Below are 18506 nucleotides of genomic sequence, written 5' to 3'. Positions count from 1 at the left end.
GTGCTTCTTCTGAAGCCAGAAGAATAAACTATTAAAGAAATTTGAGTAGAAATGCAGAGAGATTTGGTGGTGCCTTAATCCTACCATTCTGAAAAGCATGCCAGACTGAACAGAGAAGAGGTAGTTCTCCAAGGCTTAGCGGTTCACTTTAATTTGTTTTCTTTTCCAGTCAAATGAAAATTGACTCTCTCTACAATGTCACTCACCATTCAGAAGAAAAAGTCTGAGGAAGTGAAGTCAGCAATGCCAAAAACTGAAATATAAATACATCTAGCATCGCTGCATTCCTCTTGGAGGTTTTGTTCCCCAAGACAGCTATTCTGTTACAAAAATACACAATAAAGATCCCTGGCTTCTAAAGGACTGTACTTAAGATAACTGTTTTTCTGAATAACTTACGTTAATTCCAGAGGAAGGGAAAGCAGATGGCTTTTCAAAACTTGAAAGGAGACAGAGAACATGCAGAAGTTTACTCAGATATTCAAGATATCATTTCAAGTGACATGAAGTGACTGGGAAATTTTATATCTTAGGACAGTGCTGATCCAGTTTCTCTGGATTTTAAACACTTCATGAATAAGATCTGCCCTATTTTTACTGTAATCCTCTCTTCTGTGAAACAGAAGCCAGGGGTTATTTGTCTGTGGCCACATCTCCATTAGCAAACACTGCAGAGGGAGCCAGTGCTGAGGATCAGCCACCCCCAGCACATGCTGCAGGACAGGGAGGGGAGAAGGGACTGACTCTGCACTAGTCCTCACCAGGTCCCTCTGACTGAACACACACTGGCTACTGAAGGGCAGTAAGAGTATTCCAGGAACATGTCTTGTAAATTAGTCTCATCCAAAAGGAATCCAGTTTGTCCTCCAAAAGCTCTCCACAACACAGACCAAAGCACTGTAAGTGGGCATGTTCAGAATGTCAGCTCCAGAAATACAGTCACAAACTGACAAACTCACATACTAACACTGCCACATCTTGCATATCTGTGGGGACAATTTTTCAGAATAACACTGGAACAATCTGCCTGCATTGCACAAAACCATTCTCCCTGCCAAGGCTGCAAAACCCAGGCAAGAAGTGCCAGAACAGTCTCACTCAAGAACAAAACAGTTGGTATGGAGAACAGTTAAATACCCAAAAAGACTTTGCAAAACAAAGAACATATCCATAGGAAACACACCCACTAAAACAAACAAAAACCCCCACCCTTACAAAAAAACAAAAAACCCCAAACCCACTGGGCCTTAATAAAACCCACAACCCAGTAAACCCAACCAATTCAGAGAGACAGCTTCTCAAACACAAACCAGCAGGTAATTAATTCTACATCACCACAGGAGCAAGAGATCTGAGACCCCTTAAACAAAATCTCTACCTGACAGTAATACAGCCTGAATTCCTACCAGTTACATGCTACTGGGAATTAGCATGCTCCTAGTAGTGACATGAAAAGCAAGCAGCCCCACAAGTATCACAGTTTGCAGCCTGGTATATTATATTAACTTCCTAAACCCTTCCTATTCTTCAAGTCTTATTTCCTTCTCCATAAAGGTTTCTGTTCAGAGAACAGTTGGCAGAGAACAGAGGAAGAACCTCCAGTCTCAGAATCTTTCTGCTGGATGCTCTCATTTCCTTCCTCAAGATGGAATTATGATACTGAAGAAAATGGGACAGATACTAATTTGGGCTTGTTGTCATGTATGAATGTAAAAGTTTCAACTGCAAACTGAATAAGCTTTCTGACAAATTCCATTTTTTTTCTCATAATGAAATAAAAAGATAAGTTATTCTGAGAACTAGCAAGCAGACAACAGCACTTCAGTCTGAAGCATCAGCTACTTTTGAGTTAGTGACACTTGCACAAAAACCACTTATTTCCTATGCAGATGAGGGAAGATGGGCATTTATACTGGATATTTAATATACCTGAGTACCATGGTAATTAACACAAGTTTGAGACAGTGATGTGCCCAGTTTACATACCTGCACCAATCATGGTGATTGGAGATTCTATATATATCCATTCATCAGTATATATACCAGAGTGAACAAAGATAAGTCCATCAAAATGAGCTTCTTGAACTCCACCAAGAGCATCCTCAATGGTATCATAATACTAGAAGAAAATGAAAAAATTTAGAGTCATGTCCATTTCCATTTATACAGATATATAAATAGTTTTAAGAACTGCTTTCTAAACATACCAGCATATTTTCTCTTCCTTTGTATCTTGCAGGATTACTGTAGAAGTGTTCAGCAAAACCTGGCTTTACATGTGCTCCTTTGTACTGAAACAAGGAAGAGAGTTTGTGAGAAGCTTGCAGGCAGGTGGGCCTGAATACACTGACAGAACATCTACTAATTCCCTAATTAACAAGCCATTTGCTGATATCAGTTTGTCCCAGGAAGTAAGGATCATATACTGATCTCCCACTCTAGGCACACCATTTAAAATGGCAACACAAAAAAATGTCTAAGGGAATGATCAACTAAGCCAGGAGTCCAACTACTTACACAGCCATAAGCCTGAAAACTGACTGAAAAAAGCCCCATACACCTGAAGCATTCCACAAGAGCTGTCCTTACTTCCATCTCTTCATTCTCTAGCACCTTGCCAAAAAAACTGCATTTATATGGTGAGGAAAAGAGAATCTCATACCTTTACTGGTGACTGAATACTCAACAAAGAAGCCAAGTTAAGCATTTGTCTTCAATGCACTTCAGAAATTCATTAACCAGCAACACATGGCATTGTTTGGTACACTCACAGTGATGTTTATTTCCCTTACGTATGTTTTCCTAGTATCATTCCCAGCCATTCCTTCAATACCTTTGAAATTCTGGATTAGAGGTGCAATCACATTCCTTAAAGGAGATTTGTTTACCTCCAGTCAGACCAGCTGTAAATCACTATTTAGCCCAAGTGGTATTACCAATATGTGTTTGGTTCACCAGAGGAAGATGCACACAAATCTGATAACCAGCACACACACTGGTTTAGTAAGATATGACAACAGCATCTTTCACACTGTGAGTCTCACACCATGACAATCTTGTACACAAAATTTCAGTGATGCAACACCCAACACAGCAGAGCTCAAGGACTCCACTTTACCATGTGGTGCCTCCCTAAAGAGTGCCTCAAAACAGGAAATAACTTCTGAATTCCCCCTACTGCACAACACCACAAGAATCTTAAAGTCTAAACCCAAGATAATTACTGTTTGTCAGCCACATTTCAGAAGTTGGTGTTTTTACTTTTATAAATATCCATGAATTTGAATATAAATGAATAAAACTGTTACCAGCTGCTGGAAGCTTTCTTTCCAGGGATTTGGATGTTCATATTCTTCTGGATTAATCTGATAAAATTTACCAGGTTCAGGATGCATCATTGGACGAGTGTACTCAAATACTTCCATATACAGTCTTTTCCTGAGCAGAAGAGAAAATTTATTTTAATTTTCCATTTTAATCTTCAATTTTAATATAAAACCAAAGGCTAAAACCTGGGGGTTTTTTTGAGAATAATTTGCTAGTGACAGTGAATACAACCAAGATCAGCACCTACCACTTAAAACCAATTTTTTTGCTGTACTGACTTTTGTGTTTTTCTGACAAAAAATTGTGTGTTTTATAAGCCAAGAGAAAAACCACTCAAAATGCAATTTTAATGAAGAAACTTAAGCAGTTACATATACTATTTGTGAATCAAACTGCACATTAACTACAGCATTAACACTTACAAAAGCCAGTAGCACAAGTATAACAAAACTTAAGACCAAGCGTGTCACCACCTCTTCCTCACCTTGCCAAAACAAGACTAAAAAATGCATTCACCGAGAACAAGTGATGCACTGTATTCCAAAAAGAGTTCATCAGTGAACAAATTACAGTGGTTTAAAAAGAAGAAAATGGCACACAGCAATTGGATTCTTTTCATTAGTGCCAGAATGCAAATAATTTCAGTGTCTGAGCCTGCTGATATTAAGCCCAGACTCACAGGATGACACTGAATCACAGGAGTTGGAATTAATCTGACAAGGCATCCCCAAATCTGTCTTTAGGACAGGAAAATGGGGTAGTTTTATTATGTTATTTTATGATTTTTCTTTTAGTCTTAATCTTTACTTTTAAAACAAAGCAGCTTAAGAAATATGTTGTTTTTTCCCTTATAGAAAAGTACAAATATAGTTCCCATTTATTACAACTCTCAATAACCCAGGGGTAGACCAGACTCATGTGAGAAAACAGCCCAAGTATCCAACCATTAAACAAAATAAACAAAACTCAAACCAAACAAAAACCCTATTTAAGTAACACTAGACAAAGCTAAAATCTAAGTTGAAGAACTGTTTTGTTCCTTCTGTGTGAAGTAACACAATCCCCATAGTAGCCTATAAAAGGTTAAAGGGGAAAGAAGAAATGGCAACTGAAGGAAATTATTTTTTTTAAAACAGGCATAGTTTAACTAGTATCTCCACTAGTAGAGAATCAAGTTTTACTGTTTAATACATATAATACAAAAATAATGTTAACTAAACCAGACAAAATACAACTGATTTTCCTTCAACTAATTGTAACCAGCATTTCAATTTTCCTATTGTGCTGGCATCTTGAGCAGCACATCTAGTATTTCTCAAGATAATGAGGAATAGCTTTTCACTTACCACAAAATTGGATCATTAGCCAGCTCACTGAAGCGTTTACACACACAAGCTGCTCTACAGAGATCCTGCTCCAGCAGGTAGGAGAAGATCTTTAGAACCACTTCATCTGGCAACTTCTCCTGAAGATACTGCTCTGCAGGTGCTGCTATTAAACAGTAATCAATACAAGGTTATTGACATATCTAGCGAGTTCAAATTCAGACTGCAAAAGATTACCAACTTGTCACTTGAAAGATTCCCATTTAAAATGTCAATTGTCTCAAGCAGCCTTTTTTTAAAGCTTGTTTCTTCTAAAACCAAAGGCAAAAAATCTGACAGAAGTTACAGACTTCAAGTCCTCTTTCCAAGCTTCTTATTTCACCTTTTCTATTGGAGGAATCATTCTGCAAAGAAGTGCAGATGTTAAGCAGGCTACTGTGCATGTTCCAGAAATGCTGGCTTCTCACTGCTATTAGCTTCATTGTGGCTCAATTAACCCATATTATCTATACAATAATAATAATGCAGTCCCAAAGCCAAAATGTCTGCAAATGTTTTCAAACACAAAAGAATTTAATCAGAAATAGTCACTCTCTGGAAAAACTACTAGGAAGACTTCCTTGTTCTCCCACAATGAACACATTAGGGAAAGAAGACATCTGGGATGTAGGAAATCAACAGCCATCAATAACTCCTAAGTCTCTTCCTTTCACTTACTCCTGTTTATGTTCTCCCTTTTTAAATGAAAAATCTAAACCAGAAGAAGTAGTAGTCTTGCCAGATTCATTTCTTCAGAGAGGCTGGAGAAAGCTGTATTTCCATGCCATTGTGTGGAGACAGGAGTGCACTTTGTTAAACCCTGCCCATGGGCACTCCACATAGAACAGTTCCTTTGGGAAAGCCCTGCCTGCAGTTTGTGTTCTCACCAGACCCTCCTGGGGCAGGAACCCTCAAAGCAGGGGAGTTGTGCTTGCAAAGGTCACTTCTTTGGCTAATGCCCTCAGCATCCTCTCTATGATCCTAAAGGCACAACCACACAGCTTCCAAAGTTTAGAGCATTTTTATGCAAGGCATTCCAAGTTTGTGCCTGCTAAATTCACAGCACAATTACATCCATGTAATGACCCTCACACCATATTTTCTTAGAACACCTGAGCCTAAAAAGCAACAGGACTGTCATTTTGGCTACTACAAGAAGCCTACTGAAGCTTTCTTAAGAAAGATGACCTACTAAATATGAGTGAATAACATTCTGAAAAATAGTATCCATGACAGATTTCACATATAAAAAAACAAACTGCCCCAGGATTCCCCTAGGCAAGACAGCACTAAGAAATGTATTATTTTCAGCTGTAAGATAGAGAAGAGGGAAATTGCAGGCACCAAACTGTGACTTTTTTACCCCACCTTAAACTGGGGTCTGCAGACCACATCACCAGAAGCTGTGTACTGTGACAGACGTGATTTTTGCAGGGTGCCATGCTTACTCTGCTGATCAAACCAGGTAGTAGAAATTCTGAAATATTCCTGAGATTGGAGCACCTTCCCTGAAAGTGTTCCTTATTGCCATCATGAGAATGTCCCCTTAGTGATTCCAGAGTACCAATGTCATCTCAGATGTCAGAGATGCATTTTATGTATTTATGCAGTTGACAGCTGGTCACAGCAGTATCACAGTTTACAGCTATAAACTATAGGTACTTGCCTCTTCAACCCAACAAAAATCTGTGCCCAAGTGCTAAGTGCCATCACTCCACATGCCCACAGCTATTTGCTCCCACAGTATCCTATCCTCCTCCAGAGTTTTTTATGACCAGCTCCTTCTTGTAGTCCATTGTAAGCTACAGAATTGCTAGCATGGGACACAAGGAAAGAAACAGGAATGAATGCCCAGAAGTTGGCCAAGACAGCTCTCTTCTGCAACAGCATTGATGGCAGACTACAAAATTATTTTTATTCAAGAAAAAACAAAACAAAGCCTTATGAGCCAGGCTGAATCCAGTAAGTTGATAAAACTTATGAAATGCAAGTAGTCTGGAAAGGCCTTCTGTTCAAGAGACACTTGGGGAGCCTGAAGCCTGAAGAGCTTAACAGCAGCCAATAAGGGGAACGTGGCTGGGCATCACCAAAAAATGTTACATGCACTATCAGTGCTGTTTTTTTAAAAGGTTTTTTTCCACTGGAGGTATAAAGGGTCCTCCCTGTGTCAAACAGGCAGGAGCAGTTTGTTCTACAGTCCTAATTACTCTTGAAATGCATCACAGAATAATTGGACATTGCTTCTGAATTAATACTTCTCTGGTAGCTTTCCACTTAGATGTAGTTTTCTACTGCCTTACTGAAAGCTGAAATGGTATATTGCAGATGCAAAACAGTAAATCTTCCCAAGTTTTCCACAACCTGTGTTCTCCTTTTAACACACAAATCCCTGAGGCATACAATTTAAGCAGTTACTTCCATAAACAAACTGCAGGTTTTTTTCTTCCTTTATCTATGTTAGGACCTTGAGTAATTTTTTATTGAATGGAGAAGCTCACTAACACAGTGCCTTCCCACTGCTCCAAAGTTCATACTTCCCTTTTCCTCCCTATGCTCGATTTCAAAATGAAAATTGAAATCCAGATGTGTTTCCTTACCACAAGGGACAAGGAGCAACTTTGAGAATGTGTCAAAACACTTAAAATAAAAATAATAATAAAAGCTTTAAAGCCTCAATTAACCTTGTTGCCCCTGCAATTTTTTTAAGTTGCATTTTCTTGGAAACTTAGGCACTGCTTTCAAAATGAAGATGATGATTTTACAGGTGTTTGCTATCCTCACTCAGCTTCATTCAAAATCCTGTCGAAATGAGCAATTTAATTTAAATTGCCCTTCTGCTCAATTAAGCAGGGGTTGATTTAAGATTTCTCCACTCAAATCACTGATACAGAGCTTACCAGGTGAAATTCTCCAGTATAATTTGAAAAAGCTAATTTGCTTCTTAATGTGGAGACTTCTCTGTATCAAAGAGAGACCTACATGCTTTTGTTCTATAAATCCACACTTCACATCTTGGATATCTTTTAGTAATGTGTCAAAGCAAGGATGTAATCAATGTGCTCTTCCTCTCAGTTTACAAAAATGAGCCAAAACAGTTTTAAAAGGCTTATCTGGCCACCAGATCAGAAGCATTTACATGGTCCTACTCCGGACAGTTTCATGCCTACTGATGAAGTCAAGGTAATGGACAAAATGCACACTCATATTAAAAGAACCCCAACCAGCTTTCCAAATAAGTGTCAAAACCAGACAAGAATAAAAATAAAAATGAAGTGCAAGGGGCATCACCAATCTTTATCTCTGCCCTAACGTGACAGTTGAACTACTTATGATTTAGTAAGCATTAATACACTGCACACCTGAAAGTTAGAAACACAGCTAGTTATGTCATTCAGTTTCCACAGGATATTCACGATGCTAATTCAGTTTCAGTTTTGATCATTTAGCTGATAGGGACTAGCAAAGTAATACCAAGACAAAGAGCAGGGAAAGCTGCTTGAAAGTGAATTTCCTTCTTTGTACAAAGACCAAGACTGCCATCCCAAGAATCCAAAAATTGTAAATTATGTCTTATATGGTTGCCTTTTCTGTCCATTTTAGTGGAGAAGATGGACACAAATAGCTTTTGCTCTATAGGGATGTATTTAGTAAAAAAAATCTTTTCTTGTTAAGAAGCAGAAATATGCCAGAAACATAGCATGTATTGTTCTTGGGAAAGGATCTTAGGAAATCAATGGACAAAGAAAAAAATCAATTTAAAGAGTCAGTAAGTTCTGTAAACTTAGGCATGTTCCTAGTGTACAGAACAACCAGTGAGCAAGCCAATAACCTCGAGTCTCACAATGTACTGCAAATCCATAGCCAAATGAGAAGACAAATTTAAAATAGCAACACACCCAGCAGAACTAACTCTGAAATCTGTATTAAAATACACGTTTTTCCGACTCCTGGCTCCACTCCAGTTGGAAACTCTAGTTGACTGGCATTTCTCCTTTCCTGAATTTTCCTCCACTCAAGAGTCTGTACAATGGTCTTCCACCAAGAAATTTTCCTGTATTTCTAGTCCCTTGCCATCATTTCATCTACAGTTCTAAAATAAACATCTGTATAGCCCAGATGACAATACACAGTCACCAGTCATGACAATCCAAGAAGTCTCACACCTACAACTCAGTTACAACAGCTATCATTACCTATGCCAATTAAAAATGTGAGGTGAAGGGGACTGTGTGTTAACATAAATCTCACCAGAATCAACATTTGTACAAATTTAGAGGAATCTCTTAGATTCAACAGGGAGAATAAAAAATAACTGTCACCCATACTGGGAAAGAGTTTAATAGAAAAAGGGGTGTCCTCCTCCAACCATTCTTACACTTCAACTGGTTTGAGCATGGTCTTAAAAGTAAAATTATAAAATCACTGTTTACAGTGATTCCTCTGTCAATTCCATGCTGGAGAAGCCTCCACAATCCCCGCATGAGCTCAAGAATCTAACAAACTGAATGCACAGTGAAAGCGTGGAGTATTCCTCAGGAAATCAGTGTCATTCATGTTGGAAAGTAACACACTTTCACTAAAGAAACGGGGAGAGTAAAAGCACAATGATGAACACAGTAAAGAGTGAAAGAAATGGAAGAAAAACTAAGAATTGTCAAGAGAAACAGAGTCTGTGACAAGACAACTCTGCACAAGGCTCCAGAGAGCCAATCAGGAAATGAATCAATGCAAAATGACACAGGATTATGTACAATTGGTTCTGGCTATTTCAAAAATATAAATCAGAAGTTAAATGGTTCTTGAACAGCTGCTGAAATCAGAGAGTTATCAAAGAGGGGGAGAATAAAACAGGGGGAAAAGGACAAAAAAAAGACAAAAAAACTATGCTATGGAGAAAATGAGAAGCTAGAAAGAGCAGATCTCAACAGAAGACATGAAAACAGACCCAAAGTCTTGTGCCAGCTGCTCAGCTTTAATTCACAATATTAAGGGAGACATGGACTAAAAAAAAAAACAAACAGGAGCAAGAAAAGCAGGAGAAACCACATCGATGGGAGTTGGCAAGCACTGGTGTTGATTTTCGAGGCAAAAGTGACAGCAGATCTCCTGGAACTGAAGAGTGTGTCAGGAGACAAAAAATAATAGAAGCAGAGAGATTGAAAAACTACACAGAAAAGAGAAGCAGAGGGTGTGTGCACACAAAAAATACACACAAGACAGTTATATACACATGTATTGGATGTGTGTTTATTATACAATGTACATTTGTTGTAGATGTGTGCAAAAATCTACATACATTATGTATGCAAGTATATCTGGTTTTTATTTACAAACACACCAAGTCTCTCCCTCTCTCCACAATGAAGCGCTATGATGACATACCCAAACTACCCCTAAAAATGCAATGGAACAATGCCATTAATATGAGAAATGGTAATTAAGCATGGCAGTATTATTGCTCCTAACAGCAGCTTAGATACAACTACACAGCACTATGAGAATAAAAAATAACCAAACATACCTGCAGTGAAGCAGACAGAGCAAAGGATCAGATTCAAAAAGTTCTGATTAAAATCATGCTACCAAATTTGAAGATCAGAACAAGCTTATAGTTTTGTTTTGGTACTTTTTCCCCACTACTGTTTTTTAGTTGGAGAATACACAAAACTAGTACGGGGACAATTTGTATGGGAGAATGTCTGACATTAAAATGTCTCTAACTCCTTCTCCCTTGCCCTTTTTTTGTACAAAAGTTATTACCTGATAAATCTTGGGATTTCCCAGATACTCTAGCACGTTTTGCTCGGTGACCAAAGTTTTCAGTAGCTGAAGTAGAGGCACCCTTTAATAAAATAAATTAGAATTAGTTCAGTCATTAGATAAGAAAAATACTAACTAGTTTCATATTGTTGAAACAGTAACATTTCCTTTACAATTAAACCCAAAGAAGTTACCTCCATACTGCTCTTTGTAGGACAAGCTGTTCTTTTAGGTAGAAGAGTTTTTCTGCGAAGCTGGTATGGGCTGTTTTGTGCACCAGGACCTGATTCTTCTGCAACCATATCTGCAGGTACATCATCATCTGCAAACAAAAAAAAAAAAAAAAAGAAAGAAATTCAATAATTGGAGTTCTAGTTTTGCTTTATAATTTTCAGGTAAGTACATAGTCAGAAGGGTGGGGAAGAAGTGCTAGAGAGCAGAGTACTTCTAGTAAAACAAAAAAGGGTCAGAATATCACAGCACACAAATCTAAGTTCCTTCATGTGCACTTTCTCCATACACACACAGCAGCTACACCAAAAGCAGCTTAAGAAAAAGCAAAAACCTAGGCTTTTGGTTTCTCTGCAAGCATTTAATTCACTATGCTAACTCAATCACCTCATTACTTCAAATTTTTACCTAACACAATCAGCAGAATGAGGAACAGTAAAGTGTCAATTATTAACTAAATGTTATCAAGAAATCCTTTAGTAAACATAGCACTTAGTACAAAACTCAAGACTGAGTTTTCCTCAAACATTTTGGAAAAGCTCAGGCCAGCACACAAAACCTTCTGTAAAATGGAGGTAGCTTTAAATACATACATTCTCTTCACCTAAATTACACTTGAAAAAGTAAGAGCATATTTTCTCCCTGCCCTTTAAAAAAGAAGTGCAGAAAGTGTCATGAGTATAATTCTAAAGGCTTTGATTCATTAGTTTCAATTTTCCCTGTTCATATATTTATGGAACATACTTGAAACAAGCAAGAAATAATTACTCATCACTGCATGCCCTATAACTAACATTACATTATAAAGCTGCACGAATTTTAAAAAGGCCAGAACAAAAAGCATCTAGAAAATAAATTAAAACCAACTCTACTTAAGAAAAAGATATAGTTTCTGCAGATGCTTAACTATGAGAAAACAATTTTGCATTTCCTTTTCATTTTAATTGCCTTTTACTCCTTAAACTGGGCAAAATATGATGTGAAAATAAAAGTCATAAAAGCAATGCCACAGAGCCAGCAGTTTTCCTGAATATATTACGTTGAAGAGACTAATGTAAAAGAAACCAAAACAACACAACACAAAAAAGATCCCAATATGGCACCAATAAAACTCCCAATACTACAGTAGCCTGCTTAAAAAAACAAAGCAATGCAATTCTGAAGTGACTCATTCGCATTTCAAAATCTTAATCTCATGATTTTCTTAATGGTTTCTGGCTTGGGGTTTTTCGACATAAATTACAAAACATTGTGCTTATATTGGATTATACATACCATGCAGCCTGAGCTGCTACATCAGTGAAAAAAACCACCAAAACCCCAAACTATTTGTGCTCTTCCTTAGCAGATAGTTATAAATGGCAACCTTGCTGCATACCATTAGAGATCACAACACTGCCACAACATCCAAATAGAAGACAGAAGCTGTGCAAAGATGAAGTTCACTGGTGATGTGTGTACCTAGACACAGACTCCTCAGAGCAATAGAAAAGAGCTTCATCAGCTCATTAATCCACCTGAAAATTAACCTGCAAGTACCTCCATGATCAGCCTTCAGCCAGCCCAGCAGCTGGTCCAGCTCAGCACAGCCACAAGACCACATGACTGGGAAGAACCACCAACAGCACAGGTCTTTAAGGACAGAAGTGAACTGTGAAATTTCTATCAAGATCCACCACTTTTTATAAGAGAGCCACCTCCAAAGTTCTGCTGGAAGCTGGCTCAGTCTGCTGCTTCTCAGGCACACCTCGTATCTGACCACCTCACTACCTAGGAAGGGCAAGTATTTATGAATTATGCAAAAAGCCTAAAGGACATTGACAGATGAACTGCAGTGAGTTTTGCTGTGAAGGCGTGTCTGGCCCAGCGTGGGGATCACTGCCTGTAGGAGGCCAGTGACCTCAGAGCAGACTCAATGCACACTCATGCATCAGTCACTTGGTTTTATGCGTTTCTTTGCATCTCTGATGGAAAACACCCTCTCAATTTAACAAGGCAGGCAGAAGACAGAAGCTGCTACAGGAGAGCTCCCAGCCTTCCCTGGCACACCAGAGCAGAAAAGCAGCCGTGGGTGTGAAGCAGGCCCTGCCAGGAGGAATTCAGGCACCACCACCAGTCCCAAGGCTCCCCACAGCAAAACACCCAAATGTACTCAGACACTGCAGCAGGGATCGATTTTGCAGCCCTTGTTTCTATTTTAGATTTGATACAGTAACGTGATTACTGTTGCTGATATCCCCCAGAAACTACCTGGGGACTTTGAGCATGGTGTCTCAATCCCCCCCTGCTCCCCTGTTTTGCATTGAAGACACAAGATGACTGTCACAACAGCGGGGATTTTCCCCAGTTCTGGATGGTCAGTACAACGGTTCAAAATTGCCACAGAAAACACAGCAACAGCATAATAAGCAAAGATAACAGGGGAAAAAATAGAAGGCAAAGCAGATAATTTCCATCTCCCAGCAGATGATGGAAAGGCACAGATAAACCCCAATCAGGTCTTCACAAGAACACCCATGGAGGCCACAAAGGACAGAACACATTACTGCTGAAAAGAGACAGCAGAAGCCTGTGGGGTAAAATGGAATGAAAGATCAGTTTGGCTGAAACACTCAAGGACTGGCTAAGCAGAACAGAAATATATTCATTTTCTTGCAGTGTGTTGAGGAAAATGGCAGGAGTCCTACTAAAAATTGCTCTTCCAGCACAGATGACAAGGGATATGCACACACAGCAGGTACCAGAAGAATTAAAATCTTCCTTTTTCCATCTGAACACCAAGGAAGACGAGGGAAGGATACCACAATGTCTCTCACCAGCACTTTTTGCCACACTTCTGAGGGGCTTCTGCACGGATTTCTGACACTTCAGGAATAACAAGATCCTATTTTTCCAGATGCAGCCTGTGTAGTTACTGCCAAGTGAAACCAAACCAGGAAACCTGAAGGTCTTGACTGACCTCCTCAAGGAGTAGCCTTGGTGCTTGGTTTTAGCTTTCCAGATGCTCCCTGAGAGCCCTGAGCAGACTGAAGCAGCTACACTGGAAGCCTTCAGAAAGATGCTGCTCACCAAGTAATACTTCAACGCTGCACACTGCCCTTCCCTGAGCAAGAAAACTCTTATACCAGACTGCCAGAGCTCAATTTTGAAAATCCTTCCCTAAAACACGCTTCAACATACACCTGCTTTAGAGCAGAAATATCTGTTTTAAAATACAGTGCCTCCAAAATAATTTGAGAAAAGTGTAACAGTATCAGCCAGTAACATACATAAAAAGCATTATAATCACATTTGTTGATGATAGAAGCATAAAAGTCAATAAACAAATTTGGAAGCGTGTGTGTGTAATATTAATATCATCATACAAACACCTGCTGAAATGACTGCCAGATGCTGTCACAGTCTCAACCAAGTCAGTATGTTTGCAGTTTTTTTAAGAGATTAAATTAAGCTGAGTCTGCTCTCAAATAAAAATATTTACCCAAATATTTTACAGCAATTATATTGTATAGTAAGATAAAATAATTTCAAATAAAATCATGTTTACTGAACTTTGAAACTCTGACAGGTCAAAACCTAAATTTTAATTAAGAATTATCTCATCTGATAGTTCAAAACAACTCACAAACCTGAACTGCAACACTATAAGCTTTAAGACCCGCAAAAGATCAAAAAGGACAAATACTTCCAGGAGGGAAAGAAGAAAAATCTGCCATTCTAGCAGCTACTGTCTAAAGTGCTTTGTATTTCCACAGATGCTGTGGAAGCGAGTACATCAAAATAAAGAAAAAATAAAATTATACAATTGATTTCTTTTGTTTCATGAAGACATAAGTTACAGAGAAGTAACAAAGTGTTGTCAAGAGCTATCTATTAAAAAATATACACACCTAGGTCACTTCTAGAGAAAATATATCATGTTCCAAAACACGTGTACATGGTTGCGTTTCTACCTTACATGTGTTCAGATAATATTTCCCAAAAAACACTGCAAATATAATTGACAACTGTAAGGTTGATAAATTCTTTAAAATAAAAAGAAAAAAGTTTCCAATTCCCAACAGACTCATCATAAAAAAGAAAAAGCAGGGAGAGGGTAACAAAGAAGGCAGCTCATACACTAATCTGTAGTGTTTGAACACTTAAGTTTTAACTCTTCAACATCACATTTTTGTGCTGGTTTTCTCCACCTTCCCCAAATGGGCAGGAGGAGCAAAACCAAGCAACCAAAAAGATATGTAGTCAAGAGAAGCAGAGTCCTGGGGGTGGCAGATATTTCCAAACAGACACAGCACTGAAATTGCTCTGGCAGGCTGGGGGAAAATCTGGTGAGAAATCTAACCAACCAGTTTTCAGACAGGACTGTATCAAACTGAGAGCAGATCTAGAAGAGCAGCTCTGAAAAATAAAGGTAATCCATACTGAACCTGTTTGAATGAAGCCATGATTCATCTTGCCTATCAAACAAATTTTAACAGGAAGAGTTCCTTAAACAGTGTTTTAAGTAGAACCAGCACAATTTCAGAATGAAATAATAAATTATTAAAACAAAAAAACATTCAACACTGTTCATCTTCATAACTAGAAGAAAACACAAACTAAGGCACTAAAATGTTAACTGAACATTTGCTCTGGATTGAGCTCATCTTGCCATAAATCTGGCAAAACCCTTATCAAGCATCCTGCCAGCCTGTAAGATGATAACCCCAGCTACTTCATTGGATCCACTTCTGGATTAACTCAAAAATCAACAGAAAATACAGGATGACACAAATTTAAAGGAGTAGAGAGGAAGGAACCCCCAACAGAGCTAACAACGAAGGCAAATAATTTACAGAACAGAGATTCAAGGCAGGTCTCTATTTGCACTTACAGCAACATCTCTGCAACAAACTGCTGCCCAAAAAAACCAAGCAAACACACCCACTCACCATTTTTCTATAAGGAGCAAGTCTCTGGGAGTGAGCTGTTAAATAAATGCATGTATCAGCAGTGTGACTGACACTCATCCTGTGTCCTTGAAAACATTCCTAACAAGTGGCTGACACCTGAAAGCAGATACAGCACCAAAACATGAAAGATACTGAATATAGAATTTGCACATACTACTCTGTATCTCAGAGCAAAGGTTTCTCACACTAGGAGAGGCTTACATGTTGATTCCAGGCAGCATTTAAGGATTAGTTTAAATTATGGATGGCTTAAGGTTGCTTTTGAAATGGAGACCATTTTCTTCTGAGAGCTATCTGAGGATCTCTCTGAAGAGAAAAAAAACACTAGCTAGGAACACCACAACTAAAACAGCAAGTGCACCCCCAGCAACCCCCACCCAAAGCTAGCATAACCCCTACAAAACTGAGAAAGATGACATGCAAAGTTCACAGAACTCAGATCCAACATGTCCTGAAAGGCAGAAGCATTGTGGTGGTCCTTTACAGTCAAATTCTACTTTGCCACGGTGGACTTGGAAAAAAAAAAAAGGTCCACAAGAAACAGGAGGCACATATACAGCTACTCCATATATACAGCTATACCATTTTATAAAATGCTGAATGTCAAAAACATGGTATTAAAATAAGTAGCTGCAAACTCATTTGCTACTATTAGCAGAGACTTTAATAAATACTGTGATATATTTTTAAATTATTATAGAAAGAAACCCTGCAGCATTTTTCAAGAATTATCAAGAGCAGATCAGCTCACAAAAAGGTAAAATCTAAAAGGTAGCATTTTGTGTCAGGTAAACGCTCAAACTCTAGCTGTATTTATCCAGAAGCTCACGTTAATTTTACAACATATTTATAAGTATTTTCTAAAAGAAGAAAAGGAACTACTGATGGCACTGGTCAAGGAGAAGGATTAACTTCTGACTGGAGACAATGCTGTTTGGAGCTGGAAGAGACCCTCAAGAAAAAGACTGAGTCAGAACTGCTACTCAGAGTAGCAGGCTCTCAGATTGGAAAGGGGACAGACCTAACATTAAAAATGTATGCTTTCTTAAAGACTACAGAAAGATCAGACTTCCTGAATGCCATATGGAATAAAGGCATTCCTGCCTTCTGGGAAGCAACAACCAGACACAATAACCATTACTGACTACTAGAATATTTTAAATATACATACAATTTCTTACTGGCAATAAACCAAAGATATACAACAATATGCAAAGCACACTGCAGCTTGTAACAGTTTATCAAATAAACAAAAATTGTGTGGAATACTTTGAAATTTTCCTGTATGAGATTTATTTCTTAAATTCAAAGAGGGGGGGAAAATTATGCTTAAACTATGTCACAGCACTTGTATAGAGCAAAATTTAAGGATTACACACACACCACACCACCTTCCACCCAAAGAATCAAACAGCACTTTTTTCTGCATTTACATTTTAAGCTTTTAAACATCAATACCTAAATAAGACATCTTATTACTCTCTCTGGAAATAGGTCGTGCAGTCATGATGGCCTAAAAAGAGTAAGAATAGATCAGACGCTCAAACTCTATCTGTATTTATCCAGAAGCTCATGTTAATTTCACAACATATTTATAAGTATTTTCTAAAATAAGAAAAGCAACTACTTCTAGCTACATAGAGAGTTTCTTAAAGCTGATGTAATTTCTCAGTGTTATTCTTAGACAAAAGTTAATTTCCATGAGATCCCAGGAATCTGATCTTTTTTCCTCCTCAGCACATTGTGAAGCCCGCTACAACAATCTTCACACGGGTCACTCCAACCAGACAGAGACACCACACCCCCAAAGGTCTGCTAGGTCAGCTGGCACCCCCAAAATGCTGCACAGGAAAGCATGGTTTACACAGCAAGGGAAAACTTAAATTCTTAGAGCTGACACAAAACAGACTAATAGAAAAAGAGACAAATGGGAAAGATACACTGGCTGCAAGCCCAAAACTTGTCCTCATCTATATTTCTTAAAAAATTATCAGCAGTTACAAATAGCTATTCATATCTTTACACTTCATTCCCTAGGGAGCTCACAGTCCAAAACCACCTAGCACAAAAACCATGTGTTAACACCAGTTAAAAACCCTCCAGCTACAAAGAATATATTCCTTTTCAAAAGCGAGAATCAAAAAGTGAAAACGAGGATTTGATGAAAAATTCTGGTTTCTTTCCACAACCATGCCCCCAAAAGAGATATTTAATGTCAAGTTAAAGACTGAATTTCTAAAAAGAAAAAAAAAAATCATTAACACGCACATTTTTATTAAGACACGAATAATTGTGCAAGTACCTGCACACCTGAGCAGCTTGTTAAATAACTCATTTTAGAGAGGGAAAAAAATACCTTTTTCTTCGAACAAGCAGCTCTAATGATCAGCACTAGCATGTAGAACTGCTAAACTAGAAGACAGTTTTTATTTTCTGGTATTTTTTTAAAATTACATTGTTTTCCCAGACTGATGATAACTGTATTACAACACTGTCTATAACATTTAGCAAAGTAATAAACAACTCTCCAGGTGGCTGCTGTGTAAGTATTAAGGGAACTTCCCTCCCTGCTTAATAGGCAGCTTGACTTCTGCTCTGACAAGCTTTCATTGAGAAGGGACAAGGGACCCTTTTTGGGTGCATTCCTCATTAAGAAAGCAACACTTTCAATGCTGTGGCCTTGCTGCATGGTTCCTTGGTGCTACAGTGAAAAAGCTGACCAAGGAGATTTTAAGGTTCAGAAATACAGTGCTAAGAGCCTCTCACTGTTACATTTCTGAATGACACTAAATAAAACAGACAATTACTACAAGCTGGGTTTTTTTTTTTCCATTGTGACGATTATACTCAAGATTCCAAGTAGGACCAATTA

General features: G+C 38.3%; 1 protein-coding gene across 3 annotated transcripts in view; it reads right to left on the bottom strand.

Moving 5' to 3' along the window:
• The window catches only part of FBXO11 (F-box protein 11), a 70653-nt gene that overhangs the window by 25043 nt on the left and 27104 nt on the right, over positions 1-18506 (bottom strand). For 2 of the 3 annotated variants that reach the window (XM_039706781.1, XM_039706783.1), the window contains exons 2-7: positions 10646-10773; positions 10452-10533; positions 4674-4818; positions 3309-3438; positions 2208-2291; positions 1987-2119 (exon numbers count right to left, since the gene is read on the bottom strand). In XM_039706781.1, coding sequence (XP_039562715.1) covers positions 1987-2119; positions 2208-2291; positions 3309-3438; positions 4674-4818; positions 10452-10533; positions 10646-10773 — 702 coding nt within the window. The remainder of the gene's footprint in view (positions 1-1986; positions 2120-2207; positions 2292-3308; positions 3439-4673; positions 4819-10451; positions 10534-10645; positions 10774-18506) is intronic. The other variant, XM_039706782.1, reaches the window with a different exon arrangement.

The sequence above is a fragment of the Passer montanus genome, unplaced genomic scaffold (assembly GCF_014805655.1).
Source record: "Passer montanus isolate IOZ18808 unplaced genomic scaffold, ASM1480565v1 scaffold2, whole genome shotgun sequence".
NCBI classification, from domain to species: Eukaryota; Metazoa; Chordata; class Aves; order Passeriformes; family Passeridae; genus Passer; species Passer montanus.
The sequence above is the reverse complement of the archived record's forward strand: the minus strand, read 5'-3'. Positions and strand labels throughout refer to the sequence as shown.